At 45.3% G+C, this 27,401-nt stretch overlaps 1 protein-coding gene across 1 annotated transcript; it reads right to left on the bottom strand.

Annotated features, from left to right (window-relative positions):
* Positions 1 to 886: 886 nt before the first annotated feature.
* LOC121927224 (cytochrome P450 2J4-like) lies at positions 887 to 20,104 on the bottom strand. The gene is made up of 9 exons (XM_042460887.1): positions 19,961 to 20,104; positions 19,486 to 19,648; positions 15,049 to 15,198; positions 8,266 to 8,426; positions 7,842 to 8,018; positions 6,592 to 6,733; positions 5,125 to 5,312; positions 1,624 to 1,765; positions 887 to 1,077 (listed from the first exon to the last, which is right to left on the bottom strand). The coding sequence occupies exons 1-9, from the start codon at positions 20,102 to 20,104 to the stop codon at positions 887 to 889; spliced, it is 1,458 nt and encodes a 485-aa protein (XP_042316821.1).
* Positions 20,105 to 27,401: the final 7,297 nt, after the last annotated feature.

Below are 27,401 nucleotides of genomic sequence, written 5' to 3'. Positions count from 1 at the left end.
CCACAGAGGCTGGCGAAACATCAGGAATAAACTCTTCCAGAACATGGCCACAGAGCCCGAAAAATCCACAAAAAACTACGGATGCCAGCCATGAAAGTCTTTGGCTTCACATCTAACAAAATGAATTTCAACACTGAGAAATGTAAGGTACTGCACTTAGGACGGAAGAATGAAATGCACAGATATAGGATTATGGGAGACACCTGGCTGAATGAAACTATGTGTGAAAGGGATCTAGGAGTCCCTTGATCTAGACACTATACCTTTACTGATGCAGCCTAAAATCGTATTGGCCTTGTTAGCTGCCACATCGCACTGTTGACTCATGTTCAACTTCTGGTCTACTTGGAGTCTTAGATTCCTTTCACATGTAGTTTCATTCAGCCAGGTGTCCCCCATAATCCTATATCTGTGCATTTCATTCTTCCGTCCTAAGTGCATTACCTGACATTTCTCTGTGTTGAATTTCATTTTCTTAGCTTTGGCCCAGCTTTCCAGTCTATTCAGATCATTTTGAATCTTGATCCTGTCCTCTGGAGTATTAGCTATTCCTCCTAATTTGGGGTCATCTGCAAATGTGATAAGCATGTTTCCCGGAAGACATTTTCCTTGGCTGCCCCCAGACTGTGGAATGAGAAGATATATGACAACTGAAAATGCTTATTCCTTTTAAAACCATATTAAAGACATAACCTCATTTCTGAACAAAAAGAGAGGCCAGCCTTTGATGCTAGAAGGGTTAAAGTTTCAAGCGAGATCCGCCTCAAGTTCTGCTAGAGTTTGCAACTTCGAGGAGAGCAACCAAAGATGAATGTTGGATGAAAGGGCAAAGCAATGATGTAGAAATGTACAGCAATAAATAAGTGGCGGTAATCCCTTCCAAGGGTTATGGCGCATTGCAGCGAGGAACGGCGCAGAGTTTGTAAGGATGGGGGTGCATTGTCAACCCAACCGCAGGCTTTGTGTTGATCTTTCCCACTCCTGGTGGCAGCTGGAAGCTGAAGGACCTCAGCAAACTGGTGAAGAAGAGGAAGATTTCGATTCTTGCCAGCTGCTCCCCCAAACACACCCGGGAGCCTGTGCAGGAACATGGGAGAGTGAGTACCAGTGAGTAACAACAGCCTATGTCCAACTACTTTGCAAGTGTAGGCCCCAGCAAGGAACAGGTTTTGGCCAAATCTTGGGAAAGTTACAATTCCCAGAGGCCCCCAGAGACCTTGGCTGGTGAATTTTAGGATCTGTACTCCCTTCAAAAGTCATTTTCTAAAACCTTGTTTTTGGTTCTAATGGAAAACAATTAAGCTTATTGCATGGGGCATGGAGAACGGGAACGGAGCGGAACGGAAGGGAACGGGGGGAACGCATATCATCGCATGGAAGAACACCACTGATGCCGCCGGGAGTCTCCAATCTGTTCCCCATCCGTCCCACAGCAGCCAATTTTGAAGAGCGATTCTGAACAGTTCTTCAAAACCGGCTGCTGTGGGACGGATGGGGAACGGATTGGGGACTCCTGGCTGCGTTCTCCCATGCGATAATATGCGTTTTCACCCGTTCCGTTCCCTTCCTGTTGCCTTCTGTTCCACTCCTGTAAATATAATTATAAATTTCTTCTGTATTTACCTTCACCAAAAGCAAGAAACTCTTCTCTTGCCAAAAAATTCCCATCCTTGTCCAAAAAATGGTGTGGGTTGAACTTTTCTGGGGTCTCCCATTGCTCTGGATCAAGAAGAACGGAGCGCAGATCTGGCATTATAAAGGTGCCCTGGAAGAAAGAAGGAATTGGTTCAAAACACACCAGGAACACTTCAGTTGTGTCTCCTACTAAGCAAGATGAATCTTAGGCAAACTTTGTTGTCTCTCAAGCCTAAATAACAGATGACATAAGAGATCCATAATCCAAATTCCAAAAGTTTTTTGGACTAGTCTCCTTGACTTTCATTCAAAGTGGTTGCAGTTTCAATGCAGACTGTAAAATCCAGGGATGTGGGGTGCAGCTGATCCTTCCCCCAAGATTGCTAGATGTGTAGTAGATGGACTTTCCTTAATAAATACTGAATATGCACAGCATACCATCATATTATACATTATGCAATAATTCATGCACTTTGTAGCAAAGTGTCAGTCCTAACAAAGGAGACCCATTGAATTAATTGGGTGTGCAAAGTCAAGGAGGCACAGTTCAGCATCTGGTTCAACAATCTCTGGGGCTAACCATTGGAGTTTGGTCTGTGTGTCATTGGGAAGATTGTAAATAAGCTAATAAGATTTAACCTACTTTGTTGTTATGTGCCTTCGAACCATTTCTGATTTAAGGTGACCCAAAGGTGAATCTGTCGTGGGGTTTTCATGGCCAGATCTATTGAGGGGGTTACTCTGTCCTTCCTCTGAGGCTGAGAGAGTGTGTAACTCACCCAAAGTCACCAGTGGGTTTCCATGGCTCAACTGGGATTTGAACCTTGTTCACCCAGAGTACTAGTCCGACACTCAAATCATGTTGTTCAACGTTTGACATTGAATAATAAGTATCAGCAATACTATCTTTTATCTGCTGTATGACCATAGCTGTTATTTTAGCCGCAATATTATCCTGTCAGTGTTTCTGTGGTTGTGTTGTTTGTTTTGCTTTATCACTGAGGAAGTCTTTTGTTGAAACTCATCTGGATCTTTGATACTTTTGGCTTCTAATGCTTTTTGGATGTTTTAATACCCCTTGCCTTTAATGCATTTTGCACAGTGTTTTGCACTGTTTATACACCGCTTATTTTGATGTCAGGGAATTCTTTGTCATGGCATCATCAGAATATTTTAGACATTAAAACTATTTTTATCTTTTACTTTGTAAACACTTTTCTCCTAGACCTGTCTGTGTTGTTTTTTTTTTAAAAAAGGAACTAAAACACTGCATGGGAGATAAGCTACAATCGTAGAATCCTAGAGCTGGAAGAGACCCCAGGAAGGGCCCTGATCCAGTCCAACCCCCTTCTTCTGCCATGCAGGAACTCTCCATCGAAGCATCCTCATTGACAGATGGCCATCCAGCCTCCGTTTAAAGACCTCCAAAGAAGGAGACTTCACTACTTTCGAAGGGAGTGTGTTCCACTATTGAACAGCCCTTACTGTCAGGAAGTTCCTCCTGATGTTGAGCTGAAATCTCTTTTCCTGTAGTTTGCATCCATTGCTCTGGGTTCTAGTCTCTGGAGCAGCAAAAAAGAAGCTTGTTCCCTCCTCAATATGACACCCCTTCAAGTATTTAAACAGAGCTGTCATGTCAACCTCTTAACCTTCTCTTCTCCAGGCTAAACGTTCCCAGAGCTGTTCCTCATAGGGCTTCATGGTTTCCAGACCCTTCACCATTTTTGTCGCCCTCCTTTGGACACATGGCTCCAGTTTCTCAATGTCCTTTTTGAATTGTGGTGCCCAGAACTGGACACAATATTTCAGGTGGGGCCTGACCAAAGCAGAATAGAGTGGCACTATTACTTCCCTTGATCTAGACACTATATTTCTATTGATGCAGCCTAAAATCGCATTGGCCTTTTCAGCTGTTGCATCGCACTGTTGACTCATGTTCAACTTGTGGTCTTCTAGGACTCCTAGATCCCTTTCACACGGATAAGGAGTTCATAAAACGGGACGAGAGGCTCTCAATTTCGAAAGAGAAGATAGTGAGGTCAATTAGAAAATTCACGCAATTACATGATTCCTTATCACACCTTAAATTAGCAGTTATGGCCTCCCCGAACGCAACCCAGATTCTGTGCAAAGTAAGCCATCACATCGGTGGGTTCTTCATTGTGCATTGGCCCCCTTGCGCATGCTCAGTGAGACTCCAGATGACTGGAGCATAGCATGTTTAGGCAAGTGAGAGAGAGGAACCAAGGAACCCCACAATTTACAAAAGAGGTTGGGGGGGGGTCGGGAAGAAGCATCGATTCACTCTTGTCACATTAAAACGTGAATATAATGGTTATCCCATAGCTCCCAGTCCATGCCTCTTCACTGGCAGGCAGCAGCCCCCCTCAGCAATGCTGAAGGACAAGCAGAAGCAAAATGGAAGCGGAAGTGCAGCGTGGGTTCATGGGAAACCCCCCTTTCAGATGGGGGGGGGGGAACAGGACCAAAGGAGACATGTACATCTTACCAAACAACAGTGCACTGAGTGTGAAGTTGCCTAGGGATAGGGTTTGTGACTTCACTAATTCACCGAATTTACTCAACTGTGCATTGATGCGTGATTGTGTTCGGAGTGTGTTCGGACTGCCAGTGATCGCGCGTGGTAACTTTCGCTCAATAATGTGAATACGCATGATTGCGTTCAGAATGACATTGGATTATACTTCCAATTTCAGTCGTGTGATATCCTCCAACATCTCCTTAAGACAGATGTCCCCCATAATCCTATATCTGTGCATTTTTCTGCCTAAGTGCAGTGCCTTACAATTCTCCCTGTTGATATTTATTTTGCTAGTTTTGGTCCAGCTTTCTAACCCAACCCCTTAATACCCTACTTAAAAGCCAGGCAGCCAACCAAAGGAGGCACATGGTGTCAGTCAGCAGGGCACAGAAGGATGAGATGTCCAGCCCCTTTGGACCAGCAAGTTACAGCATGAGAAGAGTTATAACTGGACCCCACTGGTCTCCCTGCCATCGGTCATCACAATTTGGCTCATGAATGGGTGGTAGCTGGACACCTAAGTTCTCTTGCACATGTGGTTGCATGTGTTTTTTGGCCACTGTATAAAGTCCGTATTGAGGTCCCGGTTCTGTAACTGTTGCACAAGCAGATGTGCATTCCTGGATGGTTCATAGCTACTCCTCAATAGCTTTAGTATATCAGTTGAACCATTGGGATTACAAAAACAGCCATTGCACATTTTCACTTCCAGAGCAACAAGCAAGCTCAGTGACAAATGCACAACTGGTAGCGCTATTTTGATATTCTGCAGAAGGGAGGTGTAGCATGACTATCCTGTTTCTATGGGAGTGTAGATTTACATCTTCATGACCACAATGTAGGATTCCACCATGATTAGTCCAGAAAACTAGTTTTTCCATGTTCTGAAAAATGTAGCCCTGAGTCTGAAATGGTCATGAAATACAGAAAGCCCAGTCAGTCTGTACCTTAGGAATGAGTAACCCGCATATGGTCACATCCTTCACATTTTGTCTGGGAACTCCTGATAAAAAGACGTATCTTGAACGCTGGATCTCGTGAATCGCAGCATTGGTATAAGGCAGCTTCTTCCGATCTTGATAGCAGATTGAACAAGAAGCACCAAAAACATCTTCCATCTCCTTCTGGATTTTACCTGTGGTAAATGATGGGCAAGAGAGCTTCATTTAAGATATTGTCTTTCCACCCAGAAGGTTTGCAATAATTCCACATGGCTCCATTGAATCACAGAATCAGAGAACTGGAAGAGATCCCAAGGAGGGCCCTGATCCAGTCCAACCCCTTTATTCTGCCATGCAGGAACTCTCTATCAAAGCGTCCTCTGCAAGAGATGGCCATCCAGCCTCTCTTTAAAGAGCTCCAAGGAAGGAGACTCCGCCAAAATCTCCAAGGCAGCAGCATCTTCCACTGTCAAAGAGCAATTACAATCAGCAAATTCTTCCTCATGATGAGGTGGAATTTATTTTCCTGTCATGCCACCTTTCTCCTAGAAGGGGCTCAAGGCAGCTCACAAACAAAAACACATTCAAAACTTGTTACAATTAAACAATTAAAACTTCACATAAAACAATATAAAATTACAAACATTAAAACCACAATAAAAACACGTTTGAGACCATTGTTCTGGGTCCTCTTCTTTGAAGCAGCAGCAAACAAGCTTGCTCCCTCCTCAATATGGCATCCCTTCAGATATTTAAACAGGGCTCATATCATATCACCTCTTACCCTTCTCTTCTCCAGACTAAACATCCCCAGCTCCCTAAGTTGTTCCTCATAGGGCTTCATGGTTTCCAGACCCTTCACCATTTTAGTTGCTCTCCTTTGGACCCATGGCTCCAGTTTCTCAATATCCTTTTCCATTTGTTTTGCCCAGAACTGGACACAGGGTTATTCCAGATGAGGCCTGACCAGAGCAGAATACAGTGGCACTATGACTTCCCTTGATCTAGACACTATACTTTTATTGATGCAACCTAAAATTGCATTGGCCTTTTTAGCTGCCGCATTGCACTCTTGACTCAAGTTTATCTTGTGGTCTACTTGGACTCCTAGATCCCTTGTGCATATACTATTGCCGAGCCATGTGTCCCCAAGCCTTTTATTTTTTCAGCTTATGTGTAGTATCTTACATTTCTCCCTGTTGAAATGCATTTTGTTAGTTTTGGCCCATCTCTCTCATCTGTTAAAATAATTTTGAATTCAGATCCTGTCCTCTGGAGTATTTGCTACTTTTCCTAATTTGGTATCATCTGCAAATTTGATAAGCATGCCCCCTATTCCTTCATCCAACCCTTTGATAAAGATGAAAAACCCTGACCAACAATTAAACTGGTGAGGGCCGGGGTGAAAGAGCATGCGTCAAGCAGACGAGGGGGAAAGTCTTTGAACAAATCATTGCCACAACTTTTCTTTACCTTGGATATCTGGATGAGCTGCCATCAGAAGTAGTGCCCACCTTAAAGTGGTAGCAGTTGTCTCTGTCCCAGCCCCAAAGAACTCAATGATACACTCAGCCAGGTTTTCTTCATCGTACGTCGTGTGGAGGTCATTACTACTCTGTTGATGAGAATTTAAAAAGGGAAATGGCTAAGGACCTACGCCATGCTTTCATAGTGCAAATCTGCACAAACATAGCTCCGCAATGGTTGCACCACACCGCCTGTACTCCAAATAAATTTTGCAACTTATTGTGTTTCGGACAACATGCCTTCTTTGAAGAATTGACAATGGCTGTTTCTGCAATTCAGCTAAGTCAAGTGATACATTGAAGGCACTGATGAATATTTATGCGCCAGGAAAGACCGTGTGACTGTAACGTTCTACTTACCCAACTACGCACTGAAGACATCCATTGCACAAGGGTACAAAAGTACAATCGAATATGCAAGGGATCTTACTTAGATATCTGATAACACCAGGTTCCTGGCCAATGTGTTTATAATACATTGCAATGCATCACCTTGTTTGTGAAGTCGAAGGCTTTCATGGCCGGCATCCATAGTTTTTTGTGGGGTTTTCAGGCTCTGTGGCCATGTTCTAGAACAGTTTCTTCCTGACGTTTTGCCAGAATCTGTGGCTGGCATCTTCAGAGAACGCATTCTCTGAAGATTTCAGCCACAGATGCTGGCAAAACATTAGGAAGGAACTCTTCTAGAACATGGCCACATCACCTTGTTGTTTGTTGATGAGAACAAACATGGTTCCTTTTACAGACGTATACTGTATGCCAAATAACTCCCCACCCAACCATTCAAAAGTGTGACAGCTCTGTGTGTGTGTGTATGTGTGTGTGTGTGCTAGTGTAGCAATTGTCTGCACTTCCGCGACCTCTGAGAAAGTGCAACTGCTTCTGTAGCAGTTTTGTGCATTAGTGCAATGCCCCATTTGGAATAAAGATGCCAATTGTTAGCCATGGCTATAACCCTATGATAAAAAGAAGTGTGGGCCCATTTTGTATCAGGTACAGAGAAAATAAGGAACATCTGAAAAGAGACATCATGACTGGAACTCACTATAGCAGTTCCTTTCTGTAACCTAGAATGACACATAATTGTTGCTTCAGTTGCAAAAGTACTATTGATTTCTATGCTGCATACAATCCACGCTGCACACTCAGGCCCTTTATCCCTAACCCCAGCGAATATGGAGGGACCATTGTACTTACTTTCTCCATCTGGAGTAGGTAGAAGTCAATGAAATCCTGTGGTTCATGGAGGGACTGTTGCTTCTTATGCTTCTTCACCTCCTTCTTCACGAGCGAAACCACCATGTCCAGGGCAGACAGTGCTGCCTTATGAGGGCCGGGGAGATGCTTCATAATCCATGGGAACAATTCATACAGCTGAAGGAACAATGCAACAGGATTCAGCTCAGACATTTTACTGAATGAGAACCGGAAAATGGCATTATTTAGAGCAGGGACTCTCAGTCTCATCCTTTGATCCTCCAACTGTTTTCCAGGTCAGCACCCAAAAGTCTTCATCATTATGGCCAATGACGGCCGGCTTTGGGAGATGATATCCAAAACATCTGGAGGACCAAAAGTTGAGAAGCCAGACCTTTTGGGAGGAAAGAAGAAGTGCACTCACAGCATGAAAGAAGCTTCCTCCAAATTTTAAGCCAAAGTCAAGTGTTTCCAACAGCTTTTGCATGTTTTCATCCTCAGTGGAAAACTGAGATCCAAAAGCCAAAGCACATATTACATTGGAGACTGCTTTGGTGATGGCTGCTGAAGGATCAAGTGGCTGCCCTGCAAAAGAGGTTACATACCGTCATATTAATGACAGTTCACAGTTTGAGAGTATTCAGGGATTCAAGCCCTAAACCTAAATGCTCAGGTTTTGCTGGTGGCCAGAAGTGCATTTAGAATGATAGAGTTGGAGGAGACCCCAAGGGCCCTCCAGTCCAACCTCCTGCCAGTCATAGCACTCCTGAAAGATTACCATCCACCTTGAAACCATGAATAATAATAATAATAATAATAATAAAGAGTTTTATTTTATAAACCGCCCTTCGTGCAACAGGGCGGTGCACCACATATCAAACAATCACCATTACATACAATAAAATACAATAAAACCCACATTAAAACCCATTCTGGCAGCTTGCCACTGCGTCAGAGGGGGGGAGACAACTGGAACTTGTGTTGGGGATGCTAACTGGAACAGGAAGGTTTTTAACTCCTTCCGGAACTGGGCCAGGGAGGGTGGCCGAGCGGAGCCTTATGGGCAGCGTATTCCAGGAGGGTCGGGGCTGGAATTGGTAAATCCTCCTCGATGTGGAGGCTAATCTTGCCCGGGGACCTCAATAACTGCTGCCCAGATGTTCTAAGGTGCGGGGCGGATTGTATGGGGAGAGGCGGTCCTCTAGGTATCCTGGGCCCAAGCCATGTAGGGCTTTAAGAGGTTATAACCAACACCTTGTATTTGCGCCCGGAAGCGAATAGGCAGCCAGTCCAGATCTTTAGTACGGTGTTATATGGACTGGCCCGGGATGTACAGTGCCAGACTGGCTGCCATATTCTGTACCATTTGTAGCTTCCGGGTATGGTACAAGGGTTGCCCATGTAGAGCGCAAGGCAGAAGTCCAATCGAGAGGTTACCAGAGCATGTACTACTGTTTTCAACAGGTCCCTCTGGCCCAGGTATGGGCGCAGCTGGCGGATAGCCGAAGCGATAACAGGTGCTCCTAACCGCGCACCACCGGAGATGTAAGGTGGAGCAACGAGTCAAGGACACCCCCAACTGCGTACCGAGTCCTTCACACGGAAGCGTGATCCCGTTCAGGACAGGGGAAACCACCACCACCCCGGCCAGGAGAACTAAAGACACCTCCGTTTTTCTCTGGATTCAGACTGAGTTGGTTTTCCCTCATCCAGCCCATTACTGATCCAGGCAGCCCACGAGAGAGAGATGCCATCCTCAGTCACTGCATCAGTCGGAGACATAGAAACGATTTGGGTGTCATCAGCGTACTGATAAAACCCGCGCCCCAGGTCCCGGATGATCTCCCCATCGGTTTTCATGGTAAATGTTGAAAAGCATGGGAGACAAAATGGCTCCTTGAGGGACCCCCAGAGGTAGGGCCCCTCTTATCGGAGCACACGTCTCCCAGCTGCACCTCTGACCTCCCAGAGAGGTAGACTGGTTAAACTGGAGCAGTTTGAGTTGGTTGTACCGAGGATGTGACAAGACCTGGAAGGTTCGGAAAACAACCTGCTCTCTCCCCTGTTTTTCCCCCCTCGTGGTTAGCGGCCCAGGAGGGCCGGCAGTTAACATCTTGTACGCCGGATATATACAACATCTTTTAAGGGATGGGCTATTCCATCGGATCTTAAATTGGCCATAGTAAGACCGATCCTAAAAGCCCTCCCTTGACCCCCTGGTAACAAATAATGATCGGCATGTTTCGCTGCTTAAACCATTTTTGGGAAAGGTGATTGAGAAGGCGGGTTGCGATCCAGCTTCAAGGCGGTCTTGGATGAAACGGGATTATCTGGACCCATTTCAAACTGGCTTCCGGGCGGGTTACGGGTTGAGACGGCCTGGTCGCCTTGGGCGATGAAGCTCGTCTGGGCATCGACGGGGAAGCTGTCCCTATTGTTGCTCTTGGACACTCAGCGGCTTTCGATACCATAGACCATGGTATCCTTCTGGGGCGCCTTGCAGAGGTGGGGATCGGGGGCACTGCGCCCAGTGGTTCCGTTCCTACCTCTCGTGGAGTCCCAGAGTGGTGAGCTGGGAGACGTGTGTCTCCGACGAGAGCCCCTTAAAACCGGGGTCCCTCAAGGAGCCATTCTGTCTCCCATGCTATTTAACATTTACATGAAAACACTGGGAGAGATCACCGGAGACATGGGGCGCGGGTTATCAGTACGCTGATGACACCAAAATCATTTTCTCTATGTCTCCGACTGATGCAGTGACTGGGGATGGTGTCTCTCCTCCGTGGCCTGTCTGGAGTCAGTAATGGCGTGGATGGGGAAAACCGACTCATTGAATCCAGAGAAAAGGAGTTACTAGTGATAGGTTCGCCTGGTCCAGGAATGGCGGGGGTTCACCACCTGTCCTGAACGGGGTCACGCTCCCTGTGAAGGATAATCCGTGCGCAGATCTGGGGGTTCTTCTGACTCGTCGTTTCACCTGACCTCAGGTGAACGCGACGGTCAAGAGCACTTGTTATCAGCTTCGGCTGATTCCGCCAGCTGCGCCCATACCTGGCCCAGAGGGACCTAGAAACTGTTGTTACATGCTGGGGTAAATGCGAGACTTGGATTTCTGCCAATGTACTCTACATGGGGCAACCCCTTATACCAAACTCGGAAGCTGCAAATGGTGCAAAAGAAAATGGAGCCCGGCTGGTCACTACTGGTTGCTCCCAGACCAGCCATAATAACACCAGTTTAAAAGATCTCATTGGCTGCCCATTCGCTTCCGAGCTCAATAAGGTGTTTGTAATTACCTTAAACCCTAAATTTGTGGCCCAGATACCTGAAGGACCGCCTCTCCCCGTACATTCCGCCTCACACCCTCAGAACGTCTGGGCAGCAGCTACTGAAGGTGCCTGGGGCAGGTTGGCCTCCACCTCGGAGGACGTTCTCCATACTGCCCCAGCCCTTTGGAATGCGCTGCCCACAGAGCTCCGCTCGTCCAACACCACTGGCCCAATTTAGAAGGACCTAAAACCTTCAATTCCAGCAGGCATTCCCCGATTAAGTAAATATCCTGTGGGCCTCCCTCCTCTCTTCGTGGCCAAGAGTTGGGCTTTGGGGCTACTGTTGGTTTTTTGTTTTAAGAGTGTTTTTATTGTAATTGTTTGTATTTAAATATGCTGTTAGCCGCCCTGATCGGAGGAAGGCGGCATATAAATAAAATTTTATTTATTTATTATTATTAGGACCGGAACCACTGGAGCGCAATGCCCCAATCCCACCTCTGCCAGGCGCTCCAGAAGGATACCATGGTCATGGTATCGAAAGCCGCTGAGAGATCCAAGAGCACCAACAGGGACACGCTTCCTCTCTGCCGAGGCCCAACGGAGATCATCGACCAGGGTGACCATGGCCGTCTCAACCCCATAACCCGCCTGAAAGCGAGTTTGAAATGGGTCCAGATAATCTGTCATCCAAGATCGATTGAAGCTGGATGGCAACCAGCCTTCCGATCACCTTCCCCAAAAATGGCAGTAGCGAGACTGGCCGATAATTATTATGCATCAGGGTCAGGGAGGGCCTTTTTTAACAGCGGTTTTACAGTTGCCAATTTCAAGCTGGATGGTTCTGCCCTAATGCCGGCGTTAAGACCTTCGATTACGAGAGTGTATTCCGGGAGGAAGTTGTTTAAATTGGTCACAGCAGGCCTTTGAAGGTTCAAGGATCTGGTTCAGGGTAGGAGGGAGCGGAGTAGCTCTCTGACTACCCTGAACAACTTTGCTGGACACGACTCCTGGGACCGACGCAAGCACCATAGAACGAATTTTTAGCTGCTCGTATCGCCTCTCCGTAGTCCTCCAAAAGGTGGTCTAGGAGAGTCCTTGTCGGTTAAGTGTAGGTTTTCCCGCCAGCGGTGCTCTAGCCGTCGCAGAACCCGCTTCCTCGCCCTGGAGATTCTCCGTATACCGGGCTTACGTTTGGAAGCAAGGCTGAGAGGGCGCTTGGGAGCGATCCTGTGTAATACCCCGGAGAGAACCGGTAATTCCAAATACCAATCAGTGCATCAACAGAGTCGCCATCATTTCCACCAGTGCCCCTCTAAGGCTCCTGGAACCTTTTGGGTTCCATCACCCATCGAGGGTTGGACCATTCTAATAGGTCCACCACCCCCGGGGGATCTGGGTAGAGGCCTGATTTTTGCTCCACGAGGAAATGATACCGTCCATGACAGGGGGAAAATTAGTTATTTCCACCCACGGATTTTCCGCATCCGTACAAAAAACCAAATCCAGTGTATTACCCGAAAAAATGCGTTGGACATTGAGAAAGCTGGGACAGGCCCATGGCCGCATGGTATCATCCATGACTTCCCTAGCCGCACCAGGTGGAACATAGTTGGCCGCAAAGGGGATGTTAAGTCACCCAGGACTAACAGCCTGGTGTTTTCCAACATCAGCTCCGCAACCAAACGGTGTCAGCTCGTTAAGGGAGTCCGTTAGCGCATGGGTGGGCCCGATCCCAACAGAATCCCCAGACTGTCCCTAGCCTTCATGGTCAAGTAAAATCACTCGATAAAGGAGTTTGACAGATGTGGTTCCTGGTGAGAGGCAAGGTGTTCTATTACATGACAAACCCCCCCACCCCCACCTAACCTGGACTGGTCTTCACGAAAACCCGGCAGGGAGGCCTGCGCCCACACAGCATCTCCCTCGGCCCAAGCCAGGTTTCAGTAATGCAAGCCAGGTCGCAATACTATCTTTCCAACAGATCGTGGATAATTTGGGTCTTGTTGTTAATCGACCTGGCATTGCACAGGAGCAGAGACAGGTTTTTGGGCACAGTTGGAAGACCCTCAGTCCCTGGTTAGGAGGGGACAGGAAGGGAGATAGATATGACACATCGATCTTGCCTTCCCTGTAACGCAAGCCCTATGAGGAATGCCTGAGGGAGCTGGGGAGGTTTACCTGAGAAGAGAAGGTTAGAGGGGATAGAGAGCCCTGCTTAAATATTTGAAGGGATGGCATGTTTAAGATAGAGCAAGCTTGTTTTTCTGTAACAGTTTGATGCGGCAGCAAAAAAGGCCAATGCTATTTTAGGCTGCATCAATAGAAGTATAGTGTCTAGATCAAGAAGATAATATGTGCCACTGTATTCTGCTTTGGTCAGGCCCTACCAGAATATTGTGTCCAGTTCTGGGCCACAATTCAGAAAGGACATTGAAAACTGGAGCCATGTGTCCAAAGGAGGTCGACAAAAATGGTGAAGGGTCTGGAAACAATGCCCTATGAGGAACGACTTAGGGAGCTGGGGATTTTAGCCTGGAGAAAAGAAGGTTAAGAGGTGATATGATCGCCCTGTTTAAATATTTGAAAGGATGTTCATGTTGAAGAGGGAGCAAGCTTGTTTTCTGCTGCTCCAGAGAATAGGAGACATGGAGCAATGGATGCAAGCCCAGGAAAAGAGATTCCATGAACATTAGGAGGACTTTCCTGAGAGTAAGGGCTGTTCGACAATGAATGCACTCCTTCCTCGGAGGGTGATAGAGTCTCCCCTTGGAGGTCTTTAAACAGAGCTGGATGGCCATCGTCAGGGATGCTGATTTGGATTTCCTGCAATGGCAGAAGAAGGGGTTGGACTGGATCATGGCCTAGTGGTCTCTTCCCAACTCTATGATCTATGGATTCTAATGCTTCTCCAGAGAACAGGACACAATGGAGCAATGGATGCAAGCTCTAGGAAAAGAAGTTCCAGCTCAACATTGAGAAGAATTTTCTGACAGTAAGGGCTGTTGACAGTGGAAAACATGCCTTGGAGAGATTGGATCTCCTTCCTTAGAGGTTTTTAACCAGAGGCTGGATGGCCATCTTTTGGGGATCTTTGATTGTGAGTTCCTGCATGGCAGAAGAAGGAGGTTGGACAGGATGGCCCTTGCAGTCTCTTCTCCAACTCTAGGATTCTATGATCCTTTTAGGCCATCCATTCTCCCTCACAGTAAAAGAATATAGAATCCTAGAGTTGGAAGAACGGCAAGGGCCTCTGACAGTCCAACCCGTTTCTGCCATGCAGGAACTCATAATCAAAGCACACCCTGAAAGATGGCCAGTCAGCCTCTGCTTAAAGACCTCCAAGGAAGGAGACGCTGCCATACCTAGACTGCGCATAGGCCCGGTCGAACAGCCCTTACTGTCAGGAGGTTCCTCCTAATGTTGAGGTGGAATCTCTTTTCCTGGAGCTTGCATCCATTGCTCTGTGTTCTATTCTCTGGTGCAGCAGAAAACAAGCTTGCTCCATCATCAACATGACCTCCCAATGTTTAAATAGGGAAGCTCTTACAAACAAGACATTCTTAACATTTAGGTGGAATCTTTATTCTTTGTACACATGAACCCACTGCTCCAAGTTTTCACCTTTGAAGGAGAAAACAAGATTCTTCACACCAAGATTTATAGAGACAGGGATCCACAACAACAACAACAACAACAATGATTCATCTGACCCACCTCTCTCCATGGATTGAGGCAGGAAACAACAAAAAATAAACAACACACAGCATTGATTAAAACACATTAATTAATACATGCAACAGATTAAAAGGATAAATAAGTCATTCCCATCTAAAACAATCCACATTTAAAATTCATAATGTAAAATCCATAAGTTAGAAATCATCTGGATAAACCTGGTGGAAAGCATGGCAGCAGCTTCTCCTCAGATTACCTACCCTTTGCACGCGCGAAAGTCTCCACCAGCTGCTGGGCCTCCTCTTCGATCTGGTGCTCCATGCCCTTCTTCCCCAGCCCCAGCTTCCGCATGGTCACTTGCCCAAACCGTCTCTGCTGCTTCCAGGTGTGTCCATTTGAAAACATAATGCCTGAGGAAAAGCAGTGAGAAATGATTGCCGCAACAATTTAAATCAGGGAAAAAATGTGCCACATTCACAACTTGGGTTAAAAGAGGAGAGATGGGGACCACCGAAAAGACAAACAAATGGGTCCGAGAGCAAATCAAGACTGAACTCTCACTGCAGGACAAGATGTCTGGACTGAGGCTGTTGTACTTTGGACATGTCTTGAAACAGTGTGACTGGAGAAGAAACTACAGTGCTTGTAAATGCATTGGAAAGTAGTAGGAAAAGAGGATGACTGTGTATCAGGATGATTCATTTTTTGAAAAAGGAAACTACAGCCTTGAGTTTGCAAAACCTGAGTTGATGACTAGGACTCTTGGAGGTCTCTCATTCAGAGGAAAACCACAAGTCAAAGCCAATGGCACATAATGCCATCCCACATTCTGCTTTGATCGTGTCACCCCACTTCTGGCATCTCTTCACTGGTGACCCATTCCTTTTAGGATTTGGTACAAACTTCTTCTCTAACGTTTAAAGCTTCACACAACCGAGTTCCTTCTTACCTGTCAGTCCTTCTTTCATCTCACCATCTTGTTCCAGGTTTGGGGTGCAAGCTCAGGGCTTCTTCCCCAGCCATGGGTTCTTCTTCCCTGAGTCCGGTTCATCCTTTTTCGCTTGATGCACTATACTCCTGGAACTGCTTTCCCTGAACATTGGCAGACTATCAGGCTCAACAGACTGTTCCTAAGCGGGGCCTGCAGCTCCCCCTTTTAGTGCCGGATTGGGGCCATGGCAACTACATGCTGTGGCCCTATTGGACCTTTCCACGGTGCAAAAAAGGAGCCACAAAAAGTGGCCAGAGGAGTGCCATGTAGTGCAGCACATGGCATCATGCCGCCATGGGGGCGGAGTCAGGGCATGCATTGGGCGGACACCATGCTCCCACTCTGTCCCCATGCTGGCCCTAATGGCTGTTTTGTACAGGCTCTATCTCTTCTCTATCCAGTTTTAAATCCAGATTAAAGACATCCTTGTTCTCAGAAGCCTTTGGTACTCTAGCTTAATATTGTTTTATAATTTAGATTTTAATATATATATTATCCATTTTTACAGTTTTGTATTTTAATTGCATAATTTGTTTAATTTTGTGATTTTTAGATTGTACACCATTGGCATTGATGATGCCTGCAAAGTGCCATGCAAATTTATGGCGCTATATAAGTACACAACAACAACAATAGTAACAACAACAACAACAACATAATAGTAAAAGATATGGTGGAATCCATGTCTATAGATTGATAGAGAGCAACATGGGAGGATGGCATGGGGATGGGGAGTGGCGTGCAGGGATGAGGGGTGGCATGCTGGGATAGTGAGCATCATGCGTAGGGACAGAGCGTGGCGCACGGGAATGGAGAGCGTTGCACCGGGATCAATGCAAGGGAGGAGGGACTGAGCGGGCGGGTATCACCCCACTTCTGCACCACTTCTTCCCCTTTGTGACACCGCTGCCTCCAGTGTGTTAAAAATGTGTACTTGGCTAAGTTTGGCCACCAAAATAGAAATCATAAGCTGCTGAAACAAAATACAATCCCTGGATGCATTTTGGAAGGGGCTTTCAACTGGTATTTAGGAGGTTCAACATCTTTTTGTTTACCTACACAACACTTAGCTTTCCGAGTTGTTTCGCATGTTGTTATAAAGGGCCAGTGTGGCCTAGTGGTTTGAGTGTTGGACCAGGACACTGGGAGACCAGGGTTCGATTCACAACTTAGCCACAAAACCTACTGGTGACTTTGGGAAAGTCACACTCTCTCAGCCTCAGGGGAAGGCAATGGCAAACCTCCTTTGAACAGATCTGGCCAAGAAAACCCCATGATAGCATTTAGGGTCATCATAAGCCACAAATGACTTGAAGGCACACAACAAAAACAACAACAAAATATTGTTTGCTGGAACATATGAACTGCTCTTGGTATAGGAACCTACAACTATTCTTTCCAGTGCTGCTGCCACACTGCACAATTAATGTGGTTTTGTACCTCTTTAACTATTTTGGTTCCATCCTATGGAGTCCTTGGATTTGTAGTTTGTTGGGCTGCCAGAGCTCTCTGACAGAGATGGCTAAATATCTCACAGAGCTACAGATCCCAAATTCCATAGCATTGAGCCCATTAGAGCCGAGAAAGACTGTATTCATTCTGCTGTGTAGATGCAGCTGTCGTGTTAGATTAAAATATTCTGCTACCATGCCCAGGAACGCTTTGGCTTCATTCATCTTTGTCTGCAGCACACCATAAAAGGGTTGTTTGTGGTTATTATGTACCTCCAAATCGTTTCCAACTTACTGTGACTCTATCATGAGGTTTTCTTGGCAAGATTTGCTCCATAGGATGCAGGTCCCATAGGATGGAGGCACAGCACTGAAAGTGGCGTCAAACTGCATTATTTCTACAGTGTAGATGTACCTTCAGACGGCATGGATCCAGCTTGCATTTGAGCTAACCATTAGGATCACTTCAGGACTCTAGCACAATGTATGAAATCACATGCTTTTGGCAATAGCAACACAACTTCTGGAATCTGATGTTGTTCAGACACTAATGGTTTGATGGAGTTATTTGTAACGTAAAGTGAACTTTGCTGCCTCCTTGCGGCACTCTTCCTGCAATAACATGAAACCAGAATACTCAGTTTTAAAGTAGTTGGTGAACACTTTTATGTTGCTTTTGTGTGGCAAATGGATGTTAAATTTCCTGGACTTTGACAATCTCCCAATGGCCAGAAGGAGGAGGTCCAGCCAGCAAGAGATGCTCCTCCGTTAGGTACCATCTGAGAAGAAAGGCAGCAAAGTACAGGCCTATGGCTAACATCTTCAGCTTTTTTTGCCTGTATGGCTTGTGATGTCTTTGCCTGAAGCCAGTGGAGCTTCGAAAGCTTAGTACAGTGTGCATTTTGGTTGATCCATTAAAGCTATCATTTTGGGGTGATTTTTGTTGTTACTGGATCTTTTACTTTCGACAGGATTCCCTTGAGATTAGCAGAGTAGGATTTTTTCTGATGTTCTTCATTGTCAACAACAGTGCTCTCTCTCTCTCTCTCTCTCTCTCTCTCTCTCTCTTTTTCTTTTTAACACCAAATTAGGAGGAAAAGCTAATTCCCTAGAGGACAGGATTAACATTCAAAAGGACTTTGACAGATTAGAGGGCTAGGCGAAAGCTAACAAGATGACTTTCAACAGAGAGAAATATAAGGTCCTACACCTAGGCAGGAAGAAAAAATGAAACGCACAGAAATAGGATGGAAGACACCGGAGTAGACAATAGATTGTGTTGTATAATCTCCAAAGAAGGAGACGCCATCACTTGGCAAGGAAGCTATTCCACTGTTGAACAGCCCTTACTCTCAGGAAGTTCCTCCTAATGTTGAGCTGGAATCTCTTTTCCTGGAGCTTGCATCCATTGCTCCATTGTCTCCTGTTCTCTGGAGCAGCAGAAAACAAGCTTGTTCCCTCCTCAGTATGACATCCTTTCAAATATTGAAACAGGGCTATCATATCACCTCTTAATCTTCTCTTCTCCAGGCTAAACATCCCCAGATCCCTAAGTCTCTCCTCATAGGGCTTTATGGTTTCCAGACCCTTCACCATTTTAGTCGCCCTCCTCTGGACACATGGCTCCAGCTTCCCAGCATCCTTTTTGAATTGTTTTGCCCAGAACTGGACACAATATTCTAGGTGGGGCCTGACCAGAGCAGAATAGAGCGGCACTATGACTTCCCTTGATCCAGACACTATACTTCTATTGATGCAGCCTAAAATTGCATTGGCCTTTTTAGCTGCCGCATCACACTGTTCACTCATGTTCAACTTGTGGTCTACTCGGACTCCTAGATCCCTTTCAAAACTTAATAAGGCTCCTGGGATTTGTAGTTTGGTGGAAGTTGTAGTTTGGTGGGAGTTGTCCTCCTCTGGACATGTTCCTGCTCCTCAACATCCTTCTCGGATTTTAGTAGCCAGAACTGGACACAGGAATATTCCAGGTGAGGCCTGACCTAATAGAGTGGCACTATTACCTCCCTTGATCTGCATACTTTACTTTGATGCATTGATCGCATTGGCCTTTTTAGCTGCCGCATTGCACCGTTGACTCATGTTCAACTTGTGGTTGCCTAGGACTCTTAGATCCCTTTCAGACATATAAGTCTCCTTAAGCCAGGTGTCCCCCATCCTTTATCTCTGTGTTTAATTATTATTGCCCAGGTGCAGTATGTAATAAATCAAGCAATTTACTTTTCATGAGAACTTACCCCTCCCTTTCAAGGAAGCTTCAAGGAAAGGGGTCAGCGGCCGGTCTGCCAGGTCTTCTGAGTGGTCAACCAGGCCCTCTTTCACTGCTTGGTAACCAGAGAGGACTACCATAGGGATGTGCCCAATCCATATTGTATAGATGTTTCCATAGTGCTTCATCATCTATCATTCAGATCAAATCAGGGAATAAAAATGTTATATACAAACAAACCAAATGATGTCAACAAATTTGCTGAACAATCATTTCAACAATAATTTTCAACCCTTATCTCATTAGTCCATTATGCCTTTGTCCCTCCATAATCTTACTGCAATGAGAAACCTCCTCTGAAAAAATCTTGCCAAGAAAACTCCATGATCGCTTCACCTTTAAATTGCCGTAAGTCAGAAACAACTTGAAGGCACACAACACACACACGCACACAACCTGTGCAGACAAGCTCTGAGATGATCCAATGAGTTAGAAGGCATTACCTTAGTGAAGGTATCCGGAGAAAGCCTGACCCCAAGCCGCCAGAGGCCTCCAATGGCAGGAAGCGGGAAAGGCCCCGGAGGGTAACGTCTGTGGGACCACAGCTGTTTCAGGTATTGCAGAATCAGTCGCGGAATCAGAGCCATCCAGCATCTCAGTCCTAGCAGCATTCTCCTGCCTTTGCGTTTCTTTCTCTTCGAGTCTGTCCAGTGCATCTGAGAGCGCTCACCATGACCTCTCCAATGGCTATTTTGCCTTCCCCAGAGATATTTGCTGCTTGCCTCTGTTTACCTCCCTACAGCCTTTTGGACACTGCAATTATTTAAAACAAGTCAGCACCACATTTCCTTCCAGCAAACCAACACAAGCACTGGAATGTGATCTGCAAGGCCTCTATTATTTCAGCACCTGGGCCAATTAACAATGTTGATTCTGATGGGAAGAAAGGTCCTCAACAATAGCAATAGCAATAGCAAGTACCTTTCTATACCGCTTATCAGTGCACTTAAGCACCCCCTAAGCGGTTTACAAAGTGTAAGCCAGTTGTCCCCAACAATCTGGGACTCACTTTAGCCACCTCCTTGGAAGGATGCAAGCCTGAGTCGAGCTTGAGCCCTTTTGCTGGTATTGAACTCGCAAACTTATGGTTTTGAATGAGTGGCTGCAGGACAGGCATTGAACCACTGCGCCACCAGGGCTCCTAAGCTAAGATAGGGCTGTACAGATTGGCACTTTGTGCTGGCCTGGTTTCACGGTAAGGGCTGAGCATCTGCATGCTCAAAGCCCTTACCGTGCCACCCAGCCACCATTATGGTGCTCACCCGTCCACAAGGAACGCACCATGATGCCACACTGGGTGCAGCACCCAAACGGTGCTGCCTGGAAGGGGCATCATGATGCCACCCCACAGCACTTATGATGCTCCTTTCCGGGATGTAAAAAGAAACCCATTTTGGGGGCTTCTTTTTGCTCCCTCCGGAGGCTGTGGTGTGCGGTTGTTGCAGTCTCCATCCAGGGCCACCTGTATGTACAGCCCAGTAGTGTGATCTAGGACCACATATGTTCTGCATATTGACTTAACATGTGTCCATAAAATATATGTGAAAATTTAGATGAGCTAGAACCAAATCTGTCCCTTTATTTATTTCCATAAGATTTTTCACATCATAAACTGGAGACTCTCTGATCTTAACTGGTGAAGTGTGTTGGATATTCTGGTTTTAACCATCAACTTCTGGCCAGAGTTGGGCAATTGTGCTGTTTGTACCCACGGAACACTTTCTGCCCGCTTTCTAGCCTTGGCATCCTCTGAGGTCTCCTTCAAAATTGGAAGTATCCAGAAGCCCAGTTGGGGTTTTGAAATGCAGTTGCCTCTCCACCTTTGCGGCTTTGACTTTTGTGGATTTGGTTATTCAGGGATTTTATTAGTACGTTCTTTCTAGGAATCTCTAGGTCTTCCAGTGTAAGTCTATGGTCAACATCCAGCAGAGTTTGCACAGGAGGACCTTGACGTGGTTCCTAGAGAAAACACCACAACAGTTGACCACAGACTTGTGCTGGAGGACCAGGCTGTTATACTGCATTTTTTAAAAAATTAATTGCTTTTAATGTGCTTTATTGTTTTATTATTTTCGATATTTGTATGTTATTGCATCTATTTTTACAGTCAACCCTGTGGATTTTTTTAAATCCATGGATTCAACCATCCACAGCTTGAAAATATTAAAAAATATATACATTTCCAAAAGAAAACCTTGATTTTGCCACTTTATATAAGGGACACCATTTTACTATAAGGGCAATGTAGGGTATGTACTCAAAATGACTCACTTTGGAAGGAGCTGAAGGGAGAAAAGACACACAAAAATCTCCAGGATTAGATATTAGTAACCTGAAAGAAGTATAAAAGAATGGACTGATGAAGACCTTTGAAACGGTTGTAAAAGACTCTGGAAACAACCATCAAGTTCCTTGAAGCCATAGGATTCGGAGCCTAATGTTCTTCTAAATAGTTATTTCCAAGGTTTTTTTTTTCAAGCCGTAGGATCTTCAGAACTCAGGTTCTACAACACCTACATCATAAATTACACAAACTTTACACCTTCTTAAAATGGACTTACATTTGAATTGTGGACATTACTTTATTCATTTCTGACTGTTCCCTTGATGATTTGTTAAGCTTTACAGATGAGGTCCATCACATTATGGTTACTTTACAATGTTTTTACTAAATGATCATTTTCTAGCAGGTTTATATAGTTCACTATTGTATTATGGTAGTAAACACGTGCAGTTTATGGTTTAGTAAGTTTTTGTATTATTGTTAAATAAGTGTTCACAAGTACCTCACTTTCCTGGCTAGTCTTGTTTTATTGTTACGCCATTTTACTATGGCATTGTATTTAATGGGACTTGAGCATCCATGGATTCTGGTATCCATGGCAGGTCCTGGAACCAAAGCCCAGCAAATACCAAGGGCCTGCTCTACATTGTAAGCCGCCTTGAGAATGTTTGTTTTAAGTTAAAAAGCTATTTAAAAGTTCTTAAATGACATAAATTTAACAAGCCACATTTTTACAAGCCAAAACCTGTTTCCACTGATCACAGCCCACTTCATTGGATGCGTGGAACCTGGCTTCGCTTGGCTAATTATTATTGACACGGCTGAGTGAATGGAAGACGATGAGTAGAGTCAGAAGGCAACTCAGTGCTGAAAGCATAAACAGTGATCATGAACTTAAGGGTGGTCATTAACAAGCAATCATTGGGTGGTGAAACAGGCAGGATGAGTATTAACACACAGAGGCCTGAATGCTACTCATTAGTTCCAACTAGACCCATAGAATGAATGGCTGAATGGTATGTCAACCCATAATTAATGGGTCTCCTTTAACTTTGGACTAACAATAGGATTCAGGCTGTAGCGTGATTTAATCATCATCATCATCATAATAAAACACACCCTTTGTCCTTATTCAAACGAGAGGAGAAGCTGGAGTTGGGAGGAAGGCTTTCATCAGATCATCAAGGTGAGAATATCTGCTGGCTGGCATAATAATAATAATAATAATAATAATAATAATAATAATAATAATATTTATTTATATGCCACCTCTCTTGGAGGGTCAAGGCGGCTTACAATAACAGATAAAATACAATATAAAATACAATATATCTTAAAATAGACTCCATCACAGTGGGCATACTGTTAGTGTCTCATGCCCATGCAACTTCCATTCTGCATCAGGCTGCATAGTTTCCGCCAATGCCCAACATGTTGGGAAATGTAGTTCTTTCTTGAGGATGGTTAGAAACTCAGGAAAGTAAGCAAGATTGTTTAATCTTACTAGCAGAGTTCACACAGCGGAATATGAGGCAAGCAGGAAAACTCAACTAGCTCCACTTTTCTCTCCCAGCCACGTGTCCCCAATAAAAACACAGTCACTTGGTTAAAAGTGAAAAAGAAATAAGTTTACTTACAAAATCATGTGTATGAAGAGATAGACAGGTCTAGCTTCATGTTGCAAGAAAAATGAGGTAGAAAAGTAGTCTCCATGCATCTCAGGAAAGAATGCTGCCTGAGCATCCTTTCATCAGCTCCGGACACAGGCAAAGAGATTAGTAGGTAAGTAGTAAGTAATGGCGACTCATCCTTGCTTTCTTCTTCTTGGGACAAAAGGTTAGGTGTCCTCATGGGTAAACAGGAAATGAGAAGGGGCAATGAGTAGGGGTTGTTAGTAGGCAATACAATACCATAGACATGCATTACTAGAAGGTCTCAGCATGCGAAGTTGCTATAGCCCAACACAACATGCCTATTCAGTTGAAATTTGTGAAAGCAGAGTTCTACATATGGTCCCTTTGTACGTATTTGTGCATTTGTGCTTGCTTGTGCATGGTTGTGCATTGGGCACAATGAGCCTTTGGTTGTGCCTTGTGGCTTTTGTGTAATAAGGGCCTCATTCCCACTTACAGATAAATTGGTGTGTGAATCAAATCAATGGATCGATTCGACATCGGATCGTGGTTTACACTACACTTGCCCCGATCACATTTTCTGGCATCAAAATAACCCACTTGTGGGTCTCATTCATGAATGAATCAATTCAAAATGAAGGGGAAATTGGAATAGATTCTGATCTGCTTGTGGCTCACACTTGTGCGGAATCGATTTGGTGAAAAAGACACAGGTTAAATGGGTCTGGTGCATGGCTCTCCTCACCAAATCACTTCAGTGAATCGATTTAAGTGGGAACCAGGGTCATTTTAACCAGTTCAAACTGAGTTGTGATCCAGTTTAAAAGGTAGTGGGAATGAGGCCAAGGTGACCTTCTGAGTCACCCAAAGCGTGGTCCTCCTCAGTGAAGCCTGGCATTGAGGGTCCCAACCCCAGCGGCACTCACTCCCCAACCCCAATGGGAATGAGAAGGCAGATTGGGAAGCCCTGGAGAACGGAAATTAATAAATAAGAAACAGTGGTTGTCGCCTTAAATATGGCCTTTAACAAACAGTGCCTGAGATTTTGCATCAAAGAGACGCAGGATCCATTGCCTTCCTCTCTTAAAATGTTGCCACTCAAGCATTTCCCAAACAAGGAGATGGCCTCTAACAGCTTGGGTTCTTTGGATAACACCCACTTTCTACTTGCCCTACAGGATCAGCCTTGGCTGGGTATCTCTCACTTCTGCTTGGATTACAATCAGGTGTATGGTGCAATAGGACCTAGGCACCAGAGCAACTACAGATCTAATCTGTCCTCGCTCTTCCTTTCCAATGCATCCGCTGAGACCAAACAAACTTGGCCACCAAACAGAAGTCACCAGCTCCACCCAGGAAAGAAATGTTGAAATCTCCTCCTCCACAACTTGTAAACAGCAATTCAACGTCCTTTCAGCATAGCATGAGGCTGGATAGCCATCTGTCAGGGATGCTTTCATCTGGATTTCCTGCATGGCAGAATGGGGTTGGACTGGATGGCCCTTGTGGTCTCTTCCAACTCTATGATTCTGTGATTCTATGACCATTTGCACACAGTGATACATCACACCAGCCCTACTGGCTCTCATACTGGGAGATAGGTGGGATATAAATACAAACAAATAAACAAGCAAACAAACAAATCATGTAACACCCTCCCCCAGAATAGCAACATTGCATGACACATGTAATTGTAATGAATAGGTGGCATTGTGGGATGTACAGTGCACAGGGCCAGCTCTAGGTATTTGGCTACCCCAGGCGAGAAATATTTTAGCACCCCTGTCGCCCCCATAACGTTGTTCCGTTTGTTGAAGCTAAACATGACATAAAACCTAGGTTCCAGTCTTTCATCACAGTATTGAGAATTAGTCAAAAAGCCAATTAGGTTTTTACAGGTTAAAGCCTTTTTTATTGCTGTGACATTTGGAATGAAGTTTCATTTATTGCCTTTTATAGAACAACATTCTTTTTCTGATTTCTAATTGCATAATGATAAAAGGCATAGGATACAGGGCTGCTGTGCCCCCCTCTCCCCTAAGATAATGGAATAATAAATAGAGCACTCACCTAAACAACTAAAACTTCCTTTTTACTTAGTTTAAAACTTGTTGCAAGAATGTGACAAAGTATTAAATGTACTAGGCAAGCATTCAAAATTAAATCAAAGCCGCTCTGGCCCGGTGCAAGCGGGCGCGATAGGTCACCCTCGTCACATGTGAGGCATCATAATGGTGCCACAAGAAGAACACACTTTTTGTGGGTGCTTTTTGGTCTACGGGGAAGTCCCACGTCCTGGAGGCTGCGGCCTCCCCATGGACCAAAGCTGGGTGCCGGGAGACTGTCCTTTTTGGATGGTCTGTCCTGCGCCTCTGATAGCCTTTAGGGCTGAAGGGTGGGGTATAAGTACTCAAATAAACAAACAAATAAATAAATAAAAATCAGTTTGTTTGTTGTAAACAGTAAAGTAAAGATGACTGGCGACTGGCATTCCATGTTGTGGCACCAAGCATAAGGCAGGTTTAGGGGCGGTGAGAGGAGAGGGAGCTGTTGATCTTGAGGTTACATTCAAGATGCATGTGGAAGGCGGATGATGTACCATGTGACAGTACCACAGACACAGGGTGACGCACTCATGTTTTGGGCCATTGTACAAAGAAAACCGTCATACGGTAGCTTGCTTTTATGTCACTTGCTGGTAATGGAGTTTTTCACTTTAATATGTTTAATACGCAGAAAATTATACAAAAAGCTGCCACTCCGCCCCTAAATTTTGCCGCCCGAGGCAGCTGCCTAATGTGCCTATACGGATGAGCCAGCCCTGACAGTGCACAATACATGATGCACAACCACAACATGCAATATATAATGTACAACTACAGTGCACAGTATATGATACATGACGACAGTGGAACCATTCTCTCAGAGTTGTGTGTGGGGTCTCCTTCCTTGGAGATCTTTAAGCAGAGGCTGGATGGCCATCTGTCAATGGGGATGCTTTTGACGGAGAGTTCCTGCATGGCGGCCCTTGGGGTCCTTCCAACTCTACGATTCTATAATTACAATGGAGAAACACAACTGCAACACGCAATGTGCAATTCTCTTAGGGAATATGCATGGATAAGTATTGAGCCAGCGTGGGGTCAGTAATTCAAGTGCCAGCTACAACTCTGGAATATAGGGTTCAATTCCTGTTTGGCAATGGGAACCACTGGGTGACCTTTGGAAAGTCACATTCTGTCAGCCTCAGGGGAAGGCAAGGCAATCCTTGTATTTGTATTTTTACTGTGTTGAAAGCTGCCGTGATCGAAGGAACAGCGGTATATAAATAAAGTCTCATTCACATTCAAACCTCCTCTGAACAAAATCTTGCCAGGAAACCCTATGATAGGTTTTCCTTCGGGTCACCATGAGTTGGGAAAGACTTGACGGCACCACACAACACCCAACACACACACGCACACCACACACAAATATTCCTTATGATGCTTAATGGATCCTGCAGGGGTCGGGATTCCCTGCTTCCCCCCTCCCCTCCACAGTGGCCCAGTGGTCCTTAACTGAAAACCCACTGAAGCTTCCCCGCATGGCTACTCCATGTTTTGCAGCAAGCAGACAGAATTGGAGAAACATCTGGCTACCTCCGCAGATGGCGCAATGATGATGACAGCACTGAGATCCACGGAATCCTCCAGGGTTCGGAGAACTGCATCTGCAGCTGGCTATGGAGAGTGTAGCCATGTGCATCTCAAATCCTGGCTTAATACCAGAACACCTGGAATGGCCAAGCGGGGCAGTTTTGGGGGCTTTACAGCAAGTCAGGGGAGGGAATATAGCATAGTGTAGCATAAGTCCGCATGTATATATTTACACTATGCGGGAAGGGATTTGGACTGTGTCCACAATGGGAAACCACAATGTGCAAGAGAAGGCAGGGAGGAACATGCTGTCCATGCAGCTCTGCAT

Source organism: Sceloporus undulatus, chromosome 3 (genome assembly GCF_019175285.1).
Source record: "Sceloporus undulatus isolate JIND9_A2432 ecotype Alabama chromosome 3, SceUnd_v1.1, whole genome shotgun sequence".
Taxonomy (NCBI): domain Eukaryota; kingdom Metazoa; phylum Chordata; class Lepidosauria; order Squamata; family Phrynosomatidae; genus Sceloporus; species Sceloporus undulatus.
This window is presented reverse-complemented; position numbering and strand designations above follow the sequence as displayed.